Below are 23777 nucleotides of genomic sequence, written 5' to 3' on the forward strand. Positions count from 1 at the left end.
TTATTACTCAAAAGGTGCAGAGACCGCTGCTCCGACAATGTGGAGGGGTGTTATCCATTTTCTCTTTTTAAAAATGTCTGTTGGGGTTGCAGTGATATCCTTCAAGAAATTTTTTAAATAATGAGACAACAAATAAGTGGCAAGAAATTAACTTTCTGAAGATACCAAGTGAACTTGACACTGTCACATGATTTCTGGGCTCACTAAATTCTTTTTCTGGCCGTGCCACGTGGCTTGTGGGATCTTAGTTCCTTGACCAGGGATTGAACCTGAGCCCTCAGCAGTGAAAACACCAAGTCCTAGCCACTGGACCACCAGAGAATTCCCTTCACTAAATTTTTTAGAAGGGAATTTTTTTTTTCTAACTTTCCTTTAAGCCCTGCTTCAGTTTGCTTCTCCAGCTACCTCCCTCAAAGTAAAAGCCACAGGCCTATAAAGATTGATAGTCCTTAGAGAAAAACCTATTAAACCTCACCTAAAACAGATGAAGGAATTTAGGACCAGGTAGGTTAATTTAGGACCAGGTTAACTTCACCAGGGTCATCTGGTAAAAGAGTAATAAAGCAGGGAGCCATACCTAGGAAAATCTGAATTCAGAACCCACGTTTTTAGCAATTATGCCATATTGTCTCTTGACTGGTTTGGGTTTGCTGCTTTCCCCATCCAGCTCTCCCTGTGGGTCCATTTTCCTTAGTTCAGGAAATAACCGTCAGCCCCACTCTCTCTGCCATAAAAAGCCACTTTCTAAGTCATGGAGTCTGTATCAGAGACCAGTACAGCATGTGAATTTCTAGATGTTCAGAAATGACTCCTCTTTGGGTTGCTTGTGTCTGGAAGATGTGCAGGCAGGACCCAGGTTCTGTCGGGTTTGAGACAGAAGAGTTCTCGCACAGTCTGAGCTATCCTGGTGAGCAGTGGCCTTCGTCATCCATCCCCAGGACCTAGCACAATACTCGGTACTCCGTAGATGAATGACAAGCATCTCCTGGGAATAAATGCCATGAGAGGACCCACAGCAGATCTAAGAGGAACTTTGCTTGTTTAGATTTTTATGGCCCCTAATGAAGCCCAGTGAGAGGATTTAATTATAATTATTGCCAAGCAGTTACTTCTTCAAATGGACCGTTATGACTAGGAGGGCAAGGGTTATAATTAAGGTTTTGGTATACCGTGGCATTTCAAAAAGCACTAATAGCACTCAACCCATCAGATTCTGCTTTGGTACAAAATCCCACCTTGCAGGCAGCAGGCTGTTAGGCTCAGGAGAACATGAGCTCGAAAATGGAAGGGGGAGTGGCAGGGCTGGGGATACTTTTTGCCCAACCAGAGGACTCAGCTTAAAGGGGATTTTGCCTTTCTGGTTTGAGGTGTGGCGTTTTTTCTGCATTTTCCCAAGAAGCCAGTGCACAGCACAGCTACAGAGAGGTGCCAGACCCCATCCTTCACTGGAAGCCTCAGGGTACATGAGAAAAGCCCAGTCCAGTGTCAGGAAAGGACTCCTGAATACACGTCCCACACGCAGGGCTAGTTGCCCGTCACTCAGTCTTTCTCAAAGGGAATCTGGACTACTGAGGCCCTTGTGTCCCAGAGAATGAATATTTCCTCCTGAAAATCCAATCTCGTGTGAAGCAACTATACTCCAATTAAAAATTAAAAAAAAAAATTTTTTTTTAATCCGATCTCATTGAGAAAGTCCTATCTTCTTCTGCTTCTTCTCACACATCTGCTTTGTATGTCTCCCCTCTTGTAATAGTAACAATGTTACAATTTAGGGGGTATTTCATATGAGCCAGATGTTGTGCAAAGTACTTTGCGTATATGTTCTGTTGAATTCTCACAAGAATTCTAAGAGATAGCTACCGTTATTGCCCCCTTTTATAGATGAGGAAACTAAGGCTCAGAGGAATTATGTCTGAGCCTCACACAGTTGGTTACGGTGCCAAATTTCAAACTCAATTCAGACGGCCCCCAAAGTCCATTCTCTTAGCTATGGCTGCATAGTGTTTCAAGGATTTATAGAAATCCACCAAATCAGTGACTGTCCCCATGCAGTTCTTCTTGAGTAATGCCATGGGACCCTGGAGACGCTAAGAACTTGAACTGACAGTGTGGTGGTCCACATCACTACTCAACACTGTCCCTCCCAGAGTACCTGGCCAGAATAGGAAGATAGGAAAAAGAAGTAAAAGGTTAAGTATCTGAAAGGAAGAAACATAGTTGTCGTTATTTGTAGATGATACTGTTGTCTATATAGAGAACTCAAAAGAATCCAGAAAAATGTATTAGGAATAAATAAGAACTTAGCAAGGTTACTGCATACAAATCAATACAAGAAAGTTAACTGCACTTCTGTACTCTAAAAAGAAAACAGAGAATTCCCTGGCAGACGAGTGGTTAGGTGGTGCTTACACTGCCGAGGGCAGTTCAATCCCTGGTGGGGGAACTAAGATCCCACAAGCTGCATGGCATGGCCAAATAAAATAAAATAGAATTATTAAAAATAAATAAAAAGAAAATAGAAAAATAATTTTTTTAAAATATACCATTTACAACAACAACTCAATTTTTTAAATCCAACAAAAGATATGCAAGCCCTTTATGGAGAAAATGTATCAGACTTTACTGAAAGACATTAAAGAAGACCTAAAATGGTGGAGGAGAGAAGGATTGGGAGTTTGGGGTTAGCAGATGCAAACTATTATATATAGAATAGATAAGCAACAAGATCCTAGTGTATAGCACAGGGAACTACATTCAATATCCTGTGATAAACATAATGGAAAAGAATATGAAAACGAATGTAGTATGTATAACTGAATCACATTGCTGTACAGCAGAAACTAACACAATATTGTAAATCAGCTATACTTTAATAAAATTAAAAAGAAGACCGAAAATAAATGAAGAATTATGCCATGCTCTTGGATAGAAAGACTCACTGTCTCCCCATTTTTATTTATAAATTAAAATCCCAGTGGGTTCTTTGTGTGGAACTCAAAAGGTGATTCTAAAATTCAAATGGAAGGACAAAAAGCCAATAGCCAAGATGCTTCTAAAAAAGAAGATGGAATTTGGTTGGGGTGAAGAGTGGGACCTACACTATCAGATATCAAATTTTATTTTAAAGCTATAATAATTGATGGCACGAATTTAGCACAGGGATTCTATTAAACCATGGAACATACTGGAGAATCTAGAAACAGACAACATGGAGACTTGATTTATGACAGAGCAGGCTTTGCAGATCAGAAGGGAAGGATGAAGGGAAGGATGAACCATGGTGCTGGGCTAATTGGGTATCCATGTGGAAACAGATGAAATTGGATTCCTCCCTTGTCAAAAAATCAATTCCAGGTGGATTAAAGACTTAAATGGGAAAGACAAAACTATAAAACTTTTAGAAGACAACATAGAAGTATATCTTTATGACCTTGGGATAAAAAAAAAATAGTATTCAAGATTCTTCAAAAGTATAAGCCATAAGGGAATATATTGTAAATTTGACTCTATTAAAAATAAGAACTTCAGTTCTTCAGAAGACACCACAGAGTAAAACTACAAGCTACAAAAAATTCATATCCAAAATATTAGAACTCCATAACTTAATAAGAAAATAACCCAAGAGAGGGGTGGAAAAGCAGACAAACGAAATGAACAGGCATTTCATATAAGAAACAAGAATGGTCCATAAACATTTGAAAAGAAACCCCAGCTCATTAGTACTCGGAGAAATTAATTTGAAACCACAATGAGATATCATTTCACACCCACCACAAGCAGGTATTAAAAAGCTCAGCATTAACACACACTGGCGAGACAGTGGGGTAACAGGAATTGTCATTCACTGCTGGCGGAAGTGTAAATTGTTACAGCCCCGCTGGGAAAGAGTTTGTTATTGCCTAATAAAACTGATCAGGCTCCTACCCTACGGCCCATCAATTCTACTCGTAGGTGTAGATCCTGGGGGAACTCTTGTACATGTGCATGGGGAACATATACAAAAATGTTCATAGCAACATCCTTCAGGACAGCCCCAAACTGACAATCACCCAAATGACACATAAATGATAGGACGGTTAAATGGTGGTAGATGCATACAGTGAAATACAGGACAGCAGTGAAAACCAACCACGACAACTTAGTGTTAAGCGGAAGATGCGAGTCACAGAACACACGCAATGTGAATCCATTCACACTGTGCTCAGAAACAGGCAGACCTCAACTACGTATGGTTTAGGGATGTATACCAACGTTGTTAAAAATTTCATAGAAAATCAATGGAACAAGCAATTAAATTTCAGCATTGTAGTTAGCTCTGGGAGGAGGGAAGAGATCTGATTAGAGAGGAATATGCAGAGGGCCTCTAAGTACAGTATTCAATTCCTATTTTTATTCTGTTTCTTGAGTTGGGTGGTATGTATGCAGGTGTTAGTTTTGTTATTCTTCTTTAAATAACAAAAAATTATATACACTTATTTCTATGCCTACTGTATTTATAATTTAAAATGTCAATAACGAGGGAAAATAACAGAGTGGAGATGGGGGTGGGGGCATGGAAAGGGCAGGGGTGACAGAAGCAGTGTGACCTGCTCAAGGAGCTGAGAAAAGACCCCACGGCTGAAGGAAGTGAAGCGGGGAGGGAGAGGGGAGGAAGGTGAGGCTGGAGAGCAGGGCAGGGGCTAGATCACAGAGCGTATTCAAAGCTTCGATGACTACCTAGAAAATGGAGATGTAGTCGGCTTCACAGCATTATATAATATTACCCCTGCTGACCTCACTGTGTACTTGAGAAGACATTTTTTCGAGGTGGACCTAAAGGGACCTGCTGCCAGCTCATGATCGAGTTTTCTTTTTCAGACAACGCTTTTACTCTCAGGGCAAATCAAAGCACTGGACGGTGCCTCCCTGCTCATCCAGAACAGGGAGGCTTTGTAGGCCGGACTGGTTCTGAGACAGGCTTAGAGAAGGAAGGAAAGCAGTCTGGCAAAAGGAGCTCTGACTCTGTTGGGACGTCGCTTTGGCCAGGGAAGGAGGAAGATAAACAACAAAACAAAAAGAACTTCATATTCAACCTCCCTCCAGATCTATTGTATATTACAGGGGACACTGGCCAGGGATGCTGGTCGTCATGAACATGACATACCTGTGAACATAAAAACAGAATGCTGAATTTGGCTAGACGGCTTTTTCCTGGGATGCACAAACATGCCTCACATACATGAGCTCTCTAGTCACATGGAGTTAAGTGCTAACCTTGGTGACTCACAGAAAGGGCTCCAGGCCAGGGTCCTTGCTCCTGGTGTCAACTTAACCTATCACTTGCTGGCCATCTCCTGAACATCATGTAATCTTTCTATCTTGGCTACTGCATCTGTAAAAATGGGAGTTGATGACAGTGAGGTCTGTGTATCACAAGTTAGTGTTGGAATTGTAGGCTGTGAGTGAAATACCTCTTGGAGATCAAGGCGAGCGTCTCCCAGCAGCGCCCAGAGCACCTTGAGCCCCACCCCTCGGCGGCGCCAACATGCACCATGTTTACAAAACTATGGGTTTAAGCGTCTTCCCTGGTATACATGGTGAGGTCCACCTGAGGAAGGAGCTCTGTGTGTCTTGTTCGTTGCATTAATTCCAGTGCCCAGTGCCCACACATTGCAATCACTGACTGTGGCTCTTAAGCCTCTTTTTTTTAAATTTTTATTTATTTTTTAAAACATTTTTATTGGAGTATAATTGCTTTACAATGGTGTGTTAGTTTCTGCTTTATAACAAAGTGAATCAGCTGTACATATACATATATCCCCATATCTCCTCCCTCTTGTGTCTCCCTCCCACCCTCCCTATCCCACCCCTCTAGGTGGTCACAGAGCAACAAGCTGATCTCCCTGTGCCATGCAGTTGCTTCCTACTAGCTCTCTGTTTTACATTGGTATATATATAGTGTATATAAGTCCATGCCACTCTCTCACTTTGTCCAAGCTTACCCTTCCTCCTCCCCGTGTCCTCAAGTCCATTCTCTACTAGGTCTACGTCTTTATTCCCGTCTTGCCCCTAGGTTCTTCATGACGTTTTGTTTCTTTTTTTATATTCCATATATATGTGTTAGCATACAGTATTTGTTTTTCTCTTTCTGACTTACTTCACTCTGTATGACAGTCTCTAGATCCATCCATGTCTCTACAAATGACCCGATTTCTTTCCTTTTTATGGCTGAGTAATATTCCAGTGCATATATGTACCACATCTTCTTTATCCATTCATCTGTTGATGGGCATTTAGGTTGCTTCCATGTCCTGGCTATTGTAAATACTGCTGCAATGAACATTGGGGTGCATGTGTCTTTTTGGTTTCCTCAGGGTATATGCCCAATAGTGGGATTGCTGGGTCGTATGGTAGTTCTATTTGTAGGTTTTTAAGGAACCTCCATACTGTTCTCCATAGTGGCTGTATCAATTTACATTCCCACCAACAGTGCAAGAGGGTTACCTTTTCTCCACACCCTCTCCAGCATTTGTTGTTTGTAGATTTTCTGATGATGCCCATTCTAACTGGTGTGAGGTGATACCTCATTGTAGTTTTGATTTGCATTTTTCTAATCATTAGTGATGTTGAGCAGCTTTTTGTGTGCTTCTTGGCCACCTGTATGTCTTCTTTGGAGAAATGTCTATTTAGGTCTTTGGCCCATTTTTGGATTGGGCTGTTTTTTTAATATTGAGCTGCATGAGCTGTTTATATACTTTGGAGATTAATCCTTTGTCTATTGATTCGTTTGCAAATATTTTCTCCCATTCTGAGGGTTGTCTTTTCGCCTTGTTTATGGTTTCCTTTGCTGTGCAAAAGCTTTGAAGTTTCATTAGGTCCCATTTGTTTATTTTTGTTTTTATTTCCATTACTCTAGGAGGAGGATCAAAAAATATCTTGCTGTGATTTATGTCAAAGAGTGTTCTTCCTATGTTTTCCTCTAAGAGTTCTATAATGTCTGGCCTTACATTTAGGTCTCAAATCCATTTTGAGTTTATTTTTGTGTATACTGTTAGGGAGTGTTCTAATTTCATTCTTTTACATGTAGCTGTCCAGTTTTCCCAGCACCACCTGTTGAAGAGACTGTCTTTTCTCCATTGTATATCTTTGCCTCCTTTGTCATAGATTAGTTGACCATAGGTGCGTGGGTTTATCTCTGGGCTTTCGATCTTGTTCCATTGATCTATATTTCTCTTTTTGTGCCGGTACCATATTGTCTTAATTACTGTAGCTTTCTAGTATAGTCTGAAGTCAGGGAGTCTGATTCCTCCAGCTCCATTTTCCCTCAAGACTGCTTTGACTATTTGGGGTCTTTTGTGCCTCCATACAAATTTTAAGATTTTTTGTTCTAGCTCTGTAAAAAATGCCATTGGTAATTTGATAGGGATTGCATTGAATCTGTAGATTGCTTGGGGTAGTATAGTCATTTTCACAATATTGATTCTTCCAATCCAAGCACATGGTATATCTCTCCATCTGTTGGTATCATCTTTAATTTCTTTCATCAGTGTCTTAAAGTTTTCTGCATACAGGTCTTTTTTCTCCCTAGGTATTTTATTCTTTTTGTTGCAGTGGTAAATGGGAGTGTTTCCTTAATTTCTCTTTCAGATTTTTTATCATTAGTATATAGGAATACAAGCGATTTCTGTGCATTAATTTTCTATTCTGCAACTTTACCAAATTCATTGATTAGCTCTAGTAGTTTTCTGGTGGCATCTTTAGGATTCTCTATGTATAGTATCATGTCATCTGCAAACAGTGACAGTTTTACTTCTTCTTTTCCAATGTATTCCTTTTATTTCTTTTTCTTCTCTGATTGCTGTGGCTAGAACTTCCAAAACTATGTTGAATACTAGTGGTGAGAGTGGACATCCTTGTCTTGTTCCTGACCTGAGAGGAAATGCTTTCAGTTTTTCACCATTGAGAATGATGTTTGCTGTGGGTTTGTCGTATATGGCCTTTATTATGTTGAGGTAGGTTCCCTCTATGCTCACTTTCTGGAGAGTTTTTATCATAAGTGGGTGTTGAATCTTGTCAAAAGCTTTTTCTGCATCTACTGAGCTGATCATATGGTTTTTCTTCTTCAATTTGTTAATATGGTGTATCACATTGATTGATTTGCCTATATTGAAGAATCCTTGCATCCCTGGGATAAATCCCACTTGATCATGGTGTATGATCCTTTTAATGTGTTGTTGGATTCTGTTTGCTAGTATTTTGTTGAGGATTTTTCCATCTATATTCATCAGTGATATTGGTCTGTAATTTTCTTTTTTTGTAGTATCTTTATCTGATTTTGGTATCAGGGTGATAGTGGCCTCATAGAATGAGTTTGGGAGTGTTCCTTCCTCTGCAATGTTTTGGAAGAGTTTGAGAAGGATAGGTGTTAGCTCTTCTCTAAATGTTTGATAGAATTCACCTGTGAAGCCATCTGGTCCTGGACTTCTGTTTGTTGGAAGATTTTTAATCACAGTTTCAATTTCATTACTTGTGATTGGTCTGTTCATATTTTCTATTTCTTCCTGGTTCAGTCTTGGAAGGTTATACCTTTCTAGGGATTTGTCCATTTCTTCCAGGTTGTCCATTTTATTGGCATAGAGTTGCTTGTAGTAGTCTGTTAGGATGCTTTGTATTTCTGCGGTGTCTGTTGTAACTTCTCCCTTTTCATTTTAAATTTTATTGATTTGAGTCCTCTCCCTCTTTTTCTTGATGAGTCTGGCTAATGGTTTATCAATTTTCGTTTATCTTCTCAAAGAACCAGCTTTTAGCTTTATTGATCTTTGCTATTGTTTTCTTTGTTCCTATTTCATTTATTTCTGCTCTGATCTTTATGATTTCTTTCCTTCTGCTAACTTTGGGTTTTGTTTGTTCTCCTTTCTCTAGTTCCTTTAGGTGTAAGGTTAGATTGTTTATTTGAGATTTTTCTTGTTTCTTGAGGTAGGCTTGTATAGCTATAAACTTCCCTCTTAGAATTGCTTTTGCTGCATCCCATAGGTTTTGGATCGTCGTGTTTTCATTGTCATTTGTCTCTAGGTATTTTTTGATTTCCTCTTTGATTTCCTCAGTGATCTCTTGGTTATTTAGTAACGTATTGTTTAGCCTCCATGTGTTTGTGTTTTTTACGTTTTTTTTCCCAGTAATTCATTTCTAATCTCATGGCGTTGTGGTCAGAAAAAATGCTTGATATGATTTCAATTTTCTTAAATTTACTGAGGCTTGATTTGTGACCCAAGATGTGATCTATCCTGGAGAATGTTCCGTGCTCACTTGAGAAGAAAGTGTAATCTGCTGTTTATGGATGGAATGTCCTATAAATATCAATTAAATCTATCTGGTCTATTGTGTCATTTAAAGCTTCTGTTTCCTTATTTACTTTTATTTTGGATGATCTGTCCACTGAAGTAAGTGAGGTATTAAAGTCCCCCACTATTATTGAGTTACTGTCGATTTCCTCTTTTAGAGCTGTTAGCAGTTGCCTTATGTATTGAGGTGCTCCTATGTTGGGTGCATATACATTTATAACTGTTATATCTTCTTCTTGGATTGATCCCTTGATCATTATGTAGTGTCCTTCCTTGTCTCTTGTAACATTCTTTATTTTAAAGTCTCTTTTATCTGGTATGAGTATTGCTACTCCAGCTTTCTTTTGATTTCCATTTGCATGGAATATCTTTTTCCATCCCCTCACTTTCAGTCTGTATGTGTCCCTAGGTCTGAAGTGGGTCTCTTGTAGACAGCATATATATGGGTCCTGTTTTTGTATCCATTCAGCAAGCCTGTGTCTTTTGGTTGGAGCATTTAATCCATTCACATTTAAGGTAATTATCGATATGTATGTTCCTATGACCATTTTCTTAATTGTTTTGGGTTCCTTTTTGTAGGTCCTTTTCTTCTCTTGTGTTTCCTACTTAGAGAAGTTCCTTTAGCATTTGTTGTAGAGCTGGTTTGGTGGTGCTGAATTCTCTTAGCTTTTGCTTGTCTGTAAAGCTTTTGATTTCTCCATCAAATCTAAATGAGATCCTTGCCGGGTAGAGTAATCTTGGTTGTAGGTTCTTCCCTTTCATCACTTTAAGTATATCATGCCACTCCCTTCTGGCTTGTAGAGTTTCTGCTGAGAAATCAACTGTTAACCTGATGGGAGTTCCCTTGTATGTTATTTGTTGTTTTTCCCTTGGTGCTTTCAATAATTTTTCTTTGTCTTTAATTTTTGCCAATTTTATTATTATGTGTCTTGGCATGTTTCTCCTTGGGTTTATCCTGTATCGGACTCTCGGCACTTCCTGGACTTGGGTGGCTATTTCCTTTCCCATGTTAGGGAAGTTTTTGACTATAATCTCCTCAAATATTTTCTGTGGTCCTTTCCCTCTCTCTCTTCTCCTTCTGGGACCCCTGTAATGCGAATGTTGTTGCGTTTAATGTTGTCCCAGAGTTCTCTTAGGCTGTCTTCATTTCTTTTCATTCTTTTTTATTTATTCTGTACTGTAGCAGTGAATTCCACCATTCTGTCTTCCAGGTCACTTATCCATTCTTCTGCTTCAGTTATTCTGCTATTGATTCCTTCTAGTGTATTTTCCATTTCATTTATTGTATTGTTCATCTCTGTTTGTTTGTTCTTTAATTCTTCTAGTTCTTTCTTAAACATTTCTTGCATCTTCTCGATCTTTGCCTCCATTCTTTTTCTGAGGTCCTGGATCATCTTCACTAGCATTATTCTGAATTCTCTTTCTGGAAGGTTGCCTATCTCCACTTCATTTAGTTGTTTTTCTGGGGTTTTATCTTGTTCCTTCATCTGGTACATAGCCCTCTGCCTTTTCATCTTGTCTCTCTTTCTGTGAATGTGGTTTTTGTTCCACTGGCTGCAGGACTGTAGTTCTTCTTGCTTCTGCTGTCTGCCCTCTGGTGGCTGAGGCTACCTAAGAGGCTTGTGCAAGTTTCCTGATGGGAGGGACTGGTGGTGGGTAGAGCTGGCTGTTGCTCTGGTGGGCAGAGCTCAGTAAAACTTTAATCCGCTTGACTGCTGATGGGTGGGGCTGGGTTCCCTCCCTGTTGGTTGTTTGGCCTGAGGAGACTCAACACTGGAGCCTACCTGGGCTCTTTCGTGGGGCTAATGGCGGACTCTGGGAGGGCTCACACCAAGGAGTACTTCCCAGAACTTCTGCTGCCAGTGTCCTTGTCCTCACGGTGAGCCACAGCCACCCACCACCTCTGCAGGAGACCCTCCAACAGTAGCAGGTAGGTCTGGTTCAGTCTCCCCTGGGGTCACTGCTCCTTCCCCTGGGTCCCGATGCACACACTACTTCGTGTGTGCCCACCAAAAGTGGAGTCTCTGTTTCCCCCAGTCCTGTCAAGTCCTGCAATCAAATCCCGCTAGCCTTCAAAGTCTGATTCTCTAGGAATTCCTCCTCCCGTTGTCGGACCCCCAGGTTCGGAAGCCTGACGTGGGGCTCAGAACCTTCACTCCAGTGGGTGGACTTCTGTGGTATAAGTGTTCTCCAGTTTGTTAGTCACCCACCCAGCAGTTATGGGATCTGATTTTATTGTGATTGCACCCCTCCTACCGTCTCATTGTGGCTTCTCCTTTGTCTTTGGATGTGGGGTATCCTTTTTGGTGAGTTCCAGTGTCTTCCTGTCGACAATTGTTCAGCAGTTAGCTGTGATTCATGTGTTCTCACAAGAGGGAGTGAGAGCACGTCCTTCTACTCTGCCATCTTGGTTCAGGTTCTCTCGTCATCTTCTACTTGTTGGTCAAGTTCCTCTAGGTCAGGAGTGCATGTATCTTTTCAAATTAGTTTTTTGTTGTTGTTTTTTTGTTTGTTTGTTTTGGACATATACCCAGGAGTTTAATTGCTGGGTCACATGTTAGTTCTATTTTTATTTTTTTGATAAACCTCCATACTATTTTCCTCAGTGGCTGCACCACAGTGGCTCCCACCAACAGTGTACAGAGGTTTACTTTTCTCCACATCCTCACCAACATTTGTTATTTGTGTTCTTTTTGATGATAGCCATTCTCACAGGTGTGAGGTGATATCTCATTGTGGTTTTGTTTTGCATTTCCCTGATGATTAGCAATGTTGAGCATCTTTTCATGTGCCTGTTGGCCATCTCCATTTCCTCTTTGGAAACATATCTATTTAGACCTTCTCCCCATTTTTAATCAGTTGTTTGTTTTTTTGATGTTGAGTTGTATGAACTGTTTACATATGTTGGATAGTAATCCTTTATTGGTCATATCATTTGCAAATATCTTCTCTCATTCAGTAGGTTGTCTTTTCATTTTGTCAATGGTTACATTTGCTGTGCAAAAGCTTTTAAGTTAATTAGGTCCCATTTGTTTATTTTTGCTTTTATCTCCTTTACTTTAGGAGACAGATCTAAAAAAATATTGCTACAATTTATGGCAAAGAGTGTTCTGCCTATGTTTTCCTCTAGGAGTTTTATAGTATCCAGTCTTACATTTGGGTCTTTAATCCATTTAGCATTTATTTTTCTACATAGTATTAGAGAATGTTCTAATTTCTTTCTTTTATATGTAGCTGTCCAGTTTTCCCAGCATCACTTATTGAAGAAAGACTGTCTTTTCTCCATTGCATAGTCTTGTCTCCTTTCTCATAGATTAAGTGAATGTAAGTGTGTGGGTTTATTTCTGGGCTCTCTATCCTGTTCCATTGATCTATGTGTCTGTTTTTGTGCCAGTACAATACTGTTTTGATGACTATAGGTTTGTAGTATAGTCTGAAGTTAAGGAGTGTCATTCCTTCAGCTCTGTTCTTCTTTCTCAAGATTGTTTTGGCTATTCGGGGTCTTTTGTGTTTCCATACACATTTTAAAATTATTTGTTCTATTTCTGTGAAAAATGCCATTGGTATTTTGATAGGGATTGCAATGAAGCTGTAGATTGCCTTGGGTGGTATGGTCATTTTAACAATATTGATTCTTCTAATCCAAGAACACAGTATATCTTTCCATCTATTTGTGTCATCTTTGATTTCTTTCATCAGCATCATAGTTTTCAGAGTACAGGTCTTTTGCCTCCTTAGGTAGGTTTATTCCTAGGTATTTTATTCTTTTTGATGCTGTGGTAAATGGAATTGTTTCCTTAATTTCTCTTTCTGATTTTTCATTGTTAGTGTATAGAAATGCAACAGATTTCTGCATATTAATTTCATATCCTGCAACTTTACCAAATTCATTGATGAGCTCTAGTAGTTTTTCTGGTGGTGTCTTTAGGATTTTCTACTCATAGTATCATGTCATCTGCAAATGAACAGTTTTGCTTCTCCCTTTCCAATTTGGATTCCTTTTATTTCTTTTTCCTCTCTGATTGCCATGGCTAGGACTTCCAAAATTATGTTGAATATAAGTGGCGAAAGTAGACATACTTGTCTTGTTCCTGATCTTAGAGGAAATGCTTTCAAATTTTCATCATTGAATACGATGATAGCTGTGGGTTTGCCATATATGGCCCTTACTATGTTGAGGTATGTTCCCTCTTTGCCTGCTTTCTGGAGAGTTTTTATCATAAATGGATGTTGAATTTTATCAAATGTTTTTACTACATCTATTGAGATGATCATATGCTTTTTGGCATCTTTTTTTTAAGCTTATTAAAGCATATTTCACATACCATACATTTAAACCATTAAAGGTGTACAAGTCAGTGGTTTCTAATATATTCACAGATATGTGCAACCATTATCACCACAATTTTACAATATGTCATCACCTCAAAAAGAAACCCTGTACCCTTAACTATTATTCCTATATCCCCCCTATATCCCCAGCCCCTGGAAACTACTAATCTACTTTCTATACAGATTTGCCTATTCTGGTCATTTCATATAAATGGAATTATGTAATGTTTTTTGTGTCTGACTCCTTTCAATTAGCATAATGTTTTCAAGGCTTATCCATGTTCTGGCATATATCAATACTTCATTTCTTTTATGGTTGAATAATATTCCATTGTATGGATATACCACATTTTGTTTATTCATTCATTAGTCAATGGACATTTGGGTTATTTCCACCTTTTGCCTATTATAAATAATGCTGCTGTAAAATTCATACACAAGCTTTAGTGTGGACGTATGTTTTCATCTCTCTTGGGTATTGGACTTACTGGGTCATATGGTAATTCTATGTTTAGTCATTTGAGGAACTGCAAAACTATTTTCCAAAGGGCCTGAACCATTTTACGTTTCCACCAAAACTGTACGAGGGTTTTGATTTCTCCACATTCTTGCCAACACTTGTTACTATCTCACTGGAATAGTTTTCTGATCCTATACCTGGATTGAAATGTCACACATACATACGCAGCCATACATACATTAACACAGTCATTGGCACACACACAAAACTATACCCATGCATATTTGCACACACCTCTAGAGTTTACATACATACACACAGAATTCCAGATAGATATTTACAACCATACATACATATAATCACACATAGTATACATGCCTATCAATCCACAGGCCCACATGTGTGAACATAATCAGACATACAATAGACCAGTGCCATCATACATGTACATACAATTGACATGGGTTCTGAAAAAACATACACAATTGTAGAAAGAACCAGAGATACATGTACTCGGTAATGGATTAGCAACTGCCCAAACACACATATGCAAATAATAGTCATACCCACAAAAGCATAGTCCTAAAAAGGCACACATATGTAGTTACCATCGCTTATGAGCCGACAACTGAAGACAGATTGAACGTATTTACTCTGGATGGCATGGAGATGGTTGAGGTTTCACTACTCCTTGGTGGACTGGGTAGAAAGATCTTTTTGTTCATTTATTCATTCTTTAAGCTACAAGTACATATTGGGCACATAAGAATTACAATGATGAACAAGATATAGTCCCTGCCCTCATGGAACTTACAGTCTAGTGATGGGGGATGGTGAGTAACTAAACAAGGAAACAATCACAGCCTGTGATATATGCCAAGAAGGAAATGAGCAAGGTAAGACGTTAGACAACAGGCAAGGTGCCAGGATAATAGGCAGTTTCCAGATACTTTTAGCATTATTGCTCCCTCTTTCATCCTGGAAAAGTAAAGAGGATGCAGAGTTACCTTCCTTAAGTCACTGGGTAAACTGGTGTGTGTGTGTGAGTCTGAGTGTGTGTGTCTGTGTGTGTGTTAATACTGATAGTGTGGGCTCAGGACCTAGACAACCTGGTTTAAAAGTTTGTTTCATACTAGTTAGGTAACTTTTCTTTCCCTCAGTTTCTCATCCAAAAATAGGGATAATAGTCCCTCTAATAAGGATTAAATTAGCTGATACTTGTAAAGCTCTTAAAACTGCCTGGCGAGTGTTAAGTTCTCGGTATCAGCCATTGTATCATTTTATGAGAATAGGTTTTCATAGAGGGAGGTGAGTGTAGTGGGAGATGGGTAGGGAGGGGCCCAGGGAAGAGATCGAGGATCCTGGAAGTACCCTGTTGACTGTAAACTAGACAGGTCTTCATCCTCTGCCCTTTCTGAGCAGTCTTTTGGATTGCGACCCTGGTATGCCACCCCAGCAGACCATAAACCAATCTACCACCACTCGGCTCTGCCCACAGCCCCAAACCACAGAGCAGACACATGCTGGGTGGTGCTGGGAGTGGCCCTTGGTTTATGGTTGCGTCAGGCTGCAGCAGCTCTGCTGTGGGCCTGGCTGGTGATGTTCACTGGTTCTGCCTGGCTTTTCTGTCTGTGTAGGTCACCACTTATCACCCTGCACCTGCCTCCCCAGGACATTCTACGGCCATCATCAGTCTGCCCGGCTCCCAGCAACACCTCTCAGCTAACATGTGAGTAAAAAAAGCTCAACCCTCCACTCCCGGTCCTGGCATAGAGGGGTCATCTTTGCCATCCCTCTGCCATCAAGCGTCCCCCATCCCCAACCAACACATCCAGAGAGATAACAGCTTCCCTTCTTTTACAACCTCCAAAGGGAGTAATGGTGAAAAACACGAATTACCAAACCACATCATCCTGGCTCATTATTTTACAAAAGTAGAAAGAGACTGGAAGATTATATACCAAAACATTGCAGGAAGCTTGGGTACTGAGCAATTTCTATTGTCTTCCTTTAGATTCACAATGCTAGGTCATCAATAGATGTTGCTCTAGTAATCAGCAAGAAATAAATATAGCATTTTAGAGGGGAAAGGAACCTTGCAGATGAGAACACTGTCCTAGCCCCTTTGATAAAACCTTTCAGTGTCCCACAGCCCACAGAGTCTAGAAGGACTTCCTAACATCCAGCCTGAGGCCATACACTGGTAACCCCGAACCTGGCAAGCCAAAGTGGGTTATTTTTAATGCCTTTAGCCGGGCAGTTATTCTCCTTCCACAGCCTCACTATTCCCCAGGGTTTTCACCCCCTGGCTCATACCTGGATGTTACCTGCCCAACTCCTGTGTGGACTTCAGAGAGGCAAGTCACTGAACTAACCCGAGAACATTTCTACCATGTTTCAAGCCCATCCTCCTCCATGCCAACATGCAGCCAGTATTCCACTGTGTGCCAAACACTGAAATTAACACCCGCCTCCCATTTTCCCATGTCCACATCCAGCCTATATTAAGCTAGCTCCTCGGGCCATTCCTGGGGGTCAGACATGTCCCTACCCTCAGGAGAGGGAGTGGATCAGAGAGGTTTCTCTGCTGACCCCTCAGTTCCCTGAACCTTGATGGCTGTGACCATTGTCTTGGGGGATACTCTAAGCAGTGTGAAAAAGCATCCCAGAGAGAACCATCACTTCCAGGTTTGAGACCCAGCTCTGCCACTGATCCCTGGTCACCAACTCCTTTCTCTATTCTAGACCAGTTTCCCCATTGTCAAAGAGCTGATGTGACCTAAATGAGTGATTTGCAGCTGTGGGGCACTCTGTGGAGGAGCAGGGAGAAGGAGGGAGCAGGGATCTGGGCCCCTCCACTGCTCCTTCAGCCAGGCTCCACCACTTTCATCTGCCTTACATAGTGAGATTTCAATTCTTAAAAGGTGTTGTCGCTAAACACCGGGCAGATGGTCTCTGAGTTTTCCTCTTGCTTCACCCTTCACTGGTTCCATGCCCTCCGCTCACCAGCTTCCTTTACCAGTTCCTTGTGTCTCCCCAGGTTTGTAGCCCTGCACTCCTACTCAGCCCATGGACCTGACGAACTGGACCTGCAGAAGGGAGAGGGCATCAGGGTCCTGGGGAAGTACCAGGATGGCTGGCTCAGGGGCGTCTCCTTGGTGACCGGGCGAGTCGGCATCTTCCCCAACAACTATGTCATCCCCATTTTCAGGTGGGTCCTCTCCAATCTCAGGCATCAGAGGGTCGGGTCGCCTAGGCCAGGGGCCATCCGTGGGTTGAATCTCTGAAGGACTCAATGCCCTTTCAGAGTGCGGGCCGAGAAACAGCTTTTGTTCTAGTACCCTCCTAACACTTAACTTTAAAAAAAAAAATAGCAGAATAGTTATCTTTTAAATAGCTCTTCCCATTTTACAAGCACTTTTGCATCTTTTAACTCATTGGCTATGCTCAAGAATCTCGCTTAAGGTAGATGTTATTTTACAGATGAGGAAATTGATGTGCAGAGTTAACCAGTCTGCTCAAGAACTAGAGTTCAGGTTTTCTACTATATAATCCCCCCCAAATCGCACCTCACACCCTGCGCCCTGACACTTCACAATCATGATACAATGGGAAAACACAATGATCAGAAGACCTCTTGGAGCACCTTGGGAGACTTCCCAGGATGCTGGGCCATTAGGCAGGGTTTTTGTGACTCAGACCACTACCCATCCATCCACACCCCAGGTCACATGCTAGTTACCCTGAAGATCTTCTTCCCAAACAGCTTTTCCCAATCTTTTTCATTCTCTGGCACATTCATCAATTTCACTGGCATACAGTTTGTCCAGCCACCTCATATGACCACAAATACACACAGACCCCAAAACTATCCATGGTTCCTCCTACCCCCACCCCCATTAAGTCCAGGCAAAACCTGTCACAAGGCAGCAAGACCATCACCACATATACACTCTGTCTTTATGACATACCAGAGAGTCATAACTCCAAGGAAAGGGATAATCCCATTGTACACTACGGGGGTCAGAGCTAGAGTCATATATGGCCAGTTTTGGGGACTTTCATGTAGGCGGGGCAGTGTGTCCAGTGGAGGGCAGCAATGGTGAGGAGACAGAAACTACATCACTGGAGAAACCTATAAAGAAAGTAGGATTATTTGAGCTGCAGAAGACAAGGGTCAGAGGGACCATAATAGACTGTGTAGACAAGGAAGTAAATTTGTTCCATGAGGAGACAGTGAACCAGTGAATACAATTTAGAAGGTTCTGGTTTAATAAAAGACTGCACTTTCTAACCCACAGATTTTTCCAATCAGTCTGGCTGGTGAGGTGGTGGATCCCCTTTCTAGAAAGACTACAGGCAAAATGTGGGTTCCAACAGATTCAGGCAAAAAGATTTCTTCACATGCCAGAAAATTGGAATAGAGGATCATAGTTACTCCTTTCAAATGGAAGGTTCTTGGAATTTGTTAGAAAATTGCAAAATCTCCAAAGGCAAACTAAGGATGTCTACAACTGATGCTTTAATTCATTTATTCAATAAATATGTATTGAGCACTATATGTGAGGCACCTTTTTAGATACTGGAGAAATACCAGTGAACAAAAGACACAATATCCTCGCCCAGTGGAGCTTACATTCTAGTGGGACAGACAGACAATAAACAAGACATATAAGTAATACATGTGGTGTGCTAATGATAAGGTCTAAGAAGAAAATAGGAGTCAGGAAAGGGGGATAGAATTTGCGTGGGGGTGATTACAACGTTAATAGCTTGATCAGAGATGGCCTTACTGAGCAGTAAGAAGGTAGAATGAAGGAATGAGGGAGGTGTGTTCCAGACCCAAGGAACAGCAAGTACAGAACAAAGGCCCTGAGGGAGGAGCACGCCTGACATGAAGGTCAATAGGACTGGGTTAGGGAAGTGAGAGGGGGTTTAGTAGGTGAGGAGGTCAGAATGGTAACAGGAATTCAGATCACACAGAATTTCCTCGGTCGTAATGAGGAGTTTGGCTTTAACCATATTATAGGGCTTTGAGCAGAAGCATGACATGATCTAACTTATGTTGTAATCAGAATCCCTCTAGTTGCTGGGTTGAAACTAAACTATAGATAGGAAAAGGTGGAAGCAGAGAGACTAGTTAAGCAGATATTGTAATAATCCGGTTGGGGGAGGGGGTGATGGTGAAATGAACCAAGGCGCCAGCTGTGGAGGGAGGGAGCAGTGGTTAGATTCCGGGTATATTCTGAAGGTAGGGACAAGAGGATTTTCTGACAAATCAAATACTGGGTGTAAAAGAAGAGAGGATTCATGGTGAGTCCACTTTTTTTTTGCCTTGAGTAACTGGAAGACAGAGTTGCCTTTTACTGAGATGGAGTTGAAAACCAAAAGAGGAACAAACAGGTTTTGAGGTGTTGGGGGGAAGCAAAAGCTTGGTTCGTAGAAGATTAAGTCTCAGATGCCTTAGTATTCCTAGTAAAGACATTGGTAAGCGGTCGAGTATACATGTCTAGCATTTAAGAATGAGGTCCAGGAAACATCTCGAATAAACAACCTAACCTTGCACCTAAAGCAATTAGAGAAAGAAGAACAAAAAAACCCCAAAGCTAGCAGAAGGAAAGAAATCATAAAGATCAGGTCAGAAATAAATGAAAAAGAAATGAAGGAAACAATAGCAAAAATCAATAAAACTAAAAGCTGGTTCTTTGAGAAGATAAACAAAATTGATAAACCATTAGCCAGACTCATCAAGAGAAAAAGGGAGAAGACTCAAATCAATAGAATTAGAAATGAAAAAGGAGAAGTAACCACTGACACTGCAGAAATACAAAAGATCATGAGAGATTACTACAAGCAACTCTACGCCAATAAAATGGACAACCTGGAAGAAATGGACAGATTCTTAGAAATGCACAAACTGCCGAGACTGAACCAGGAAGAAATAGAAAATATGAACAGACCAATCACAAGCACTGAAATTGAAACTGTGATTAAAAACCTTCCAACAAACAAAAGCCCAGGACCAGATGGCTTCACAGGTGAATTCTATCAAACATTTAGAGAAGAGCTAACACCTATCCTTCTCAAACTCTTCCAAAATATTGCAGAGGGAGGAACACTCCCAAACTCATTCTACGAGGCCACCATCACCCTGATACCAAAACCAGACAAAGATGTCACAAAGAAAGAAAACTACAGGCCAATATCACTGATGAACATAGATGCAAAAATCCTCAACAAAATACTAGCAAACAGAATCCAACAGCACATTAAAAGGATCATACACCATGATCAAGTGGGGTTTATCCCAGGAATGCAAGGATTCTTCAATATACGTAAATCAATCAATGGAATACACCATATTAACAAATTGAAGGAGAAAAACCATATGATCATCTCAATAGATGCAGAGAAAGCTTTCGACAAAATTCAACACCCATTTATGATAAAAGCCCTGCAGAAAGTAGGCATAGAGGGAACTTTCCTCAACATAATAAAGGCCATATATGACAAACCCACAGCCAACATTGTCCTCAATGGTGAAAAACTGAAACCATTTCCACTAAGATCAGGAACAAGACAAGGTTGCCCACTCTCACCACTATTATTCAACATAGTTTTGGAAGTGTTAGCCACAGCAATCAGAGAAGACAAAGAAATAAAAGGAATCCAAATCGGAAAAGAAGAAGTAAAGCTGTCACTGTTTGCAGATGACATGATACTATACATAGAGAATCCTAAAGATGCTACCAGAAAACTACTAGAGCTAATCAATGAATTTGGTAAAGTAGCAGGATACAAAATCAATGCACAGAAATCTCTTGCATTCCTATACACTAATGAAGAAAAATCTGAAAGTGAAATTAAGAAAAGACTCCCATTTACCATTGCAACAAAAAGAATAAAATATCTAGGAATAAACCTACCTAAGGAGACAAAAGACCTATATGCAGAAAATTATAAGACACTGATGAAAGAAATTAAAGATGATACAAATAGATGGAGAGATATACCATGTTCTTGGATTGGAAGAATCAACATTGGGAAAATGACTCTACTACCCAAAGCAATCTACAGATTCAATGCAATCCCTATCAAACTACCACTGGCATTTTTCACAGAACTAGAACAAAAAATTTCACAATTTGTATGGAAACACAAAAGACCCCGAATAGCCAAAGCAATCTTGAGAACGAAAAATGGAGCTGGGGGAATCAGGCTCCCTGACTTCAGACTATATTACAAAGCTACAGTAATCAAGACAGTTTGGTACTGGCACAAAAACAGAAATATAGATCAATGGAACAGGATAGAAAGCCCAGAGATAAACCCATGCACATATGGTCACCTTATCTTTGATAAAGGAGGCAAGCATATACAGTGGAGAAAAGACAGCCTCTTCAATAAGTGGTGCTGGGAAAATTGGACAGATACATGTAAAAATATGAAATTAGAACACTCCCTGACACCATGCACAAAAATAAACTCAAAATGGATTAAAGACCTAAGTGTAAGACCAGACACTATCAAACTCTTAGAGGAAAACATAGGCAGAACACTCTATGACATACATCACAGCAAGATTCTTTTTGACCCAGCTCCCAGAGAAATGGAAATAAGAACACAAATAAACAAATGGGACCTAATGAAACTTAAAAGCTTTTGCACAGCAAAGGAAACCATAAACAAGACCAAAAGACAACCATCAGAATGGGAGAAAATATTTGCAAATGAAGCAACTGACAAAGGATTAATCTCCAAGATTTACAAGCAGCTCATGCAGCTCAATAACAAAAAAACGAACAACCCAATCCAAAAATGGGCAGAAGACCTAAATAGACATTTCTCCAAAGAAGATATAGAGATGGCCAACAGACACATGAAAGAATGCTCAACATCATTAATCATTAGAGAAATGCAAATCAAAACTACAATGAGATATCATCTCACACCAGTCAGAATGGCCATCATCAAAAAATCTAGAAACAATAAATGCTGGAGAGGGTGTGGAGGAAAGGGAACTCTCTTGCACTGTTGGTGGGAATGTAAATTGATACAGCCACTATGGAGAACAGTATGGAGGTTCCTTAAAAAACTGCAAATAGAACTACCATACGATCCAGCAATCCCACTACTGGGCATATACCCTGAGAAAACCATAGTTCAAAAAGAGTCATGTACCAAAATGTTCATTGCAGCTCTATTTACAATAGCCAGGACATGGAAGCAACCTAAGTGTCCATCGACAGATGAATGGATAAAGAAGATGTGGCACATATATACAATGGAATATTACTCAGCCATAAAAAGAAATGAAATGGAGGTATTTGTAATGAGGTGGATGGAGTTAGAGTCTGTCATACAGAGTGAAGTAAGTCAGAAAGAGAAAAACAAATACAGTATGCTAACACATATATACGGAATCTAAGGGAAAAAAAAGCCATGAAGAACCTAGTGGCAAGACGGGAATAAAGACACAGACCTACTAGAGAATGGACTTGAGGATATGGGGAGGGGGTGGGGTGAGATGTGCCAGGGTGAGAGAGTGTCATGGACATATATACACTACCAAATGTAAAATAGATAGCTAGTGGGAAGCAGCCGCATAGCACAGGGAGATCAGCTCGGTGCTTTGTGACCACCTAGAGGGGTGGGATGGGGAGGGTGGGATGGAGGGAGATGCAAGAGGGAAGAGATATGGGAACATATTGTATATGCATAACTGATTCACTTTGTTATAAAGCAGAAGCTAACACACCATTGTAAGGCAATTATACTCCAATAAAGATGTTTAAAAAAAAATAAAATAAAATTAAAAAATAAAATAAAATAAAAAAAAAAATAAAAAATAAAAAAGAATGAGGTCCAGCCTTGAGATGGTATTTAAAGCCCTAAGACTAGATGAGATCATCACAATAGGATCCACTGAGGTGGAGAGAATGACAGTGATCCAGGAGCTCAATTCCTCAAGGAAAGAGGGGAAATGATGGCTCCAACAAGGCAGGGTGGTAGGTGGCGGAGTCTAATCATGTGAACCCAAGCTGGGAAGTCTTGAGAAGAGTGGGTGGATGGTCCAGAAGTGACAACGAAGAGCAAGGACCTACCCTAACTCATGAACAGTCTTCCATGGGATCTTATCATGAACCTTCTAGGGACCATCTCTACTACTGGGGCATTTGCTTATGCATCAGGCCTTAGCCCGAAGTCCTGGATATTCCATGAAAAAAACATTAAAATAAGAGTGACCATATAACTTATCATCCAAACTAGGATGCTTTTGAGATGAAAGAGGGACACTCTACCAGGAGAGCAGGTGTAAACTGAGACTCTCCCAGGAAAACCTGGACGTAAGGTCACCCTAACTAGAATGCATGTAGGACTCCATTCCAGTGTACTTCAAGGCTGCAGCTTCCCGTTCTCTCCTTCTTGGCTTTTCTCCAAGTTAGATCTGTTCTTGGGCGAGTCATGAGCATCCAGATTCACCTGCTCCACGATGGCCACGTGTTAGGCAGTGGATGGAGTTTCAGCACCACCATAGTTTGCCATGAGTCCATCCCCACCCCCAGCTCATAGAAACCTGAATATGTGCATATACTGAGATGCTACTTATGCTGATGTGTGTGTTTGCTTCTAGGGAGTCAGCGTTTCCAAAAAGGAAAGTCCTT

At 40.6% G+C, this 23777-nt stretch overlaps 1 protein-coding gene across 1 annotated transcript in view; it reads left to right on the forward strand.

Annotated features, from left to right (window-relative positions):
- SH3RF2 (SH3 domain containing ring finger 2) overlaps positions 1-23777 on the forward strand; it is a 143590-nt gene that overhangs the window by 90331 nt on the left and 29482 nt on the right. Inside the window, exons 6-7 of the mRNA XM_059917390.1 lie at positions 15750-15841; positions 17153-17323. Coding sequence (XP_059773373.1) covers positions 15750-15841; positions 17153-17323 — 263 coding nt within the window. The remainder of the gene's footprint in view (positions 1-15749; positions 15842-17152; positions 17324-23777) is intronic.

This window comes from Balaenoptera ricei, chromosome 3, assembly GCF_028023285.1.
Source record: "Balaenoptera ricei isolate mBalRic1 chromosome 3, mBalRic1.hap2, whole genome shotgun sequence".
Classification (NCBI taxonomy): Eukaryota; Metazoa; Chordata; class Mammalia; order Artiodactyla; family Balaenopteridae; genus Balaenoptera; species Balaenoptera ricei.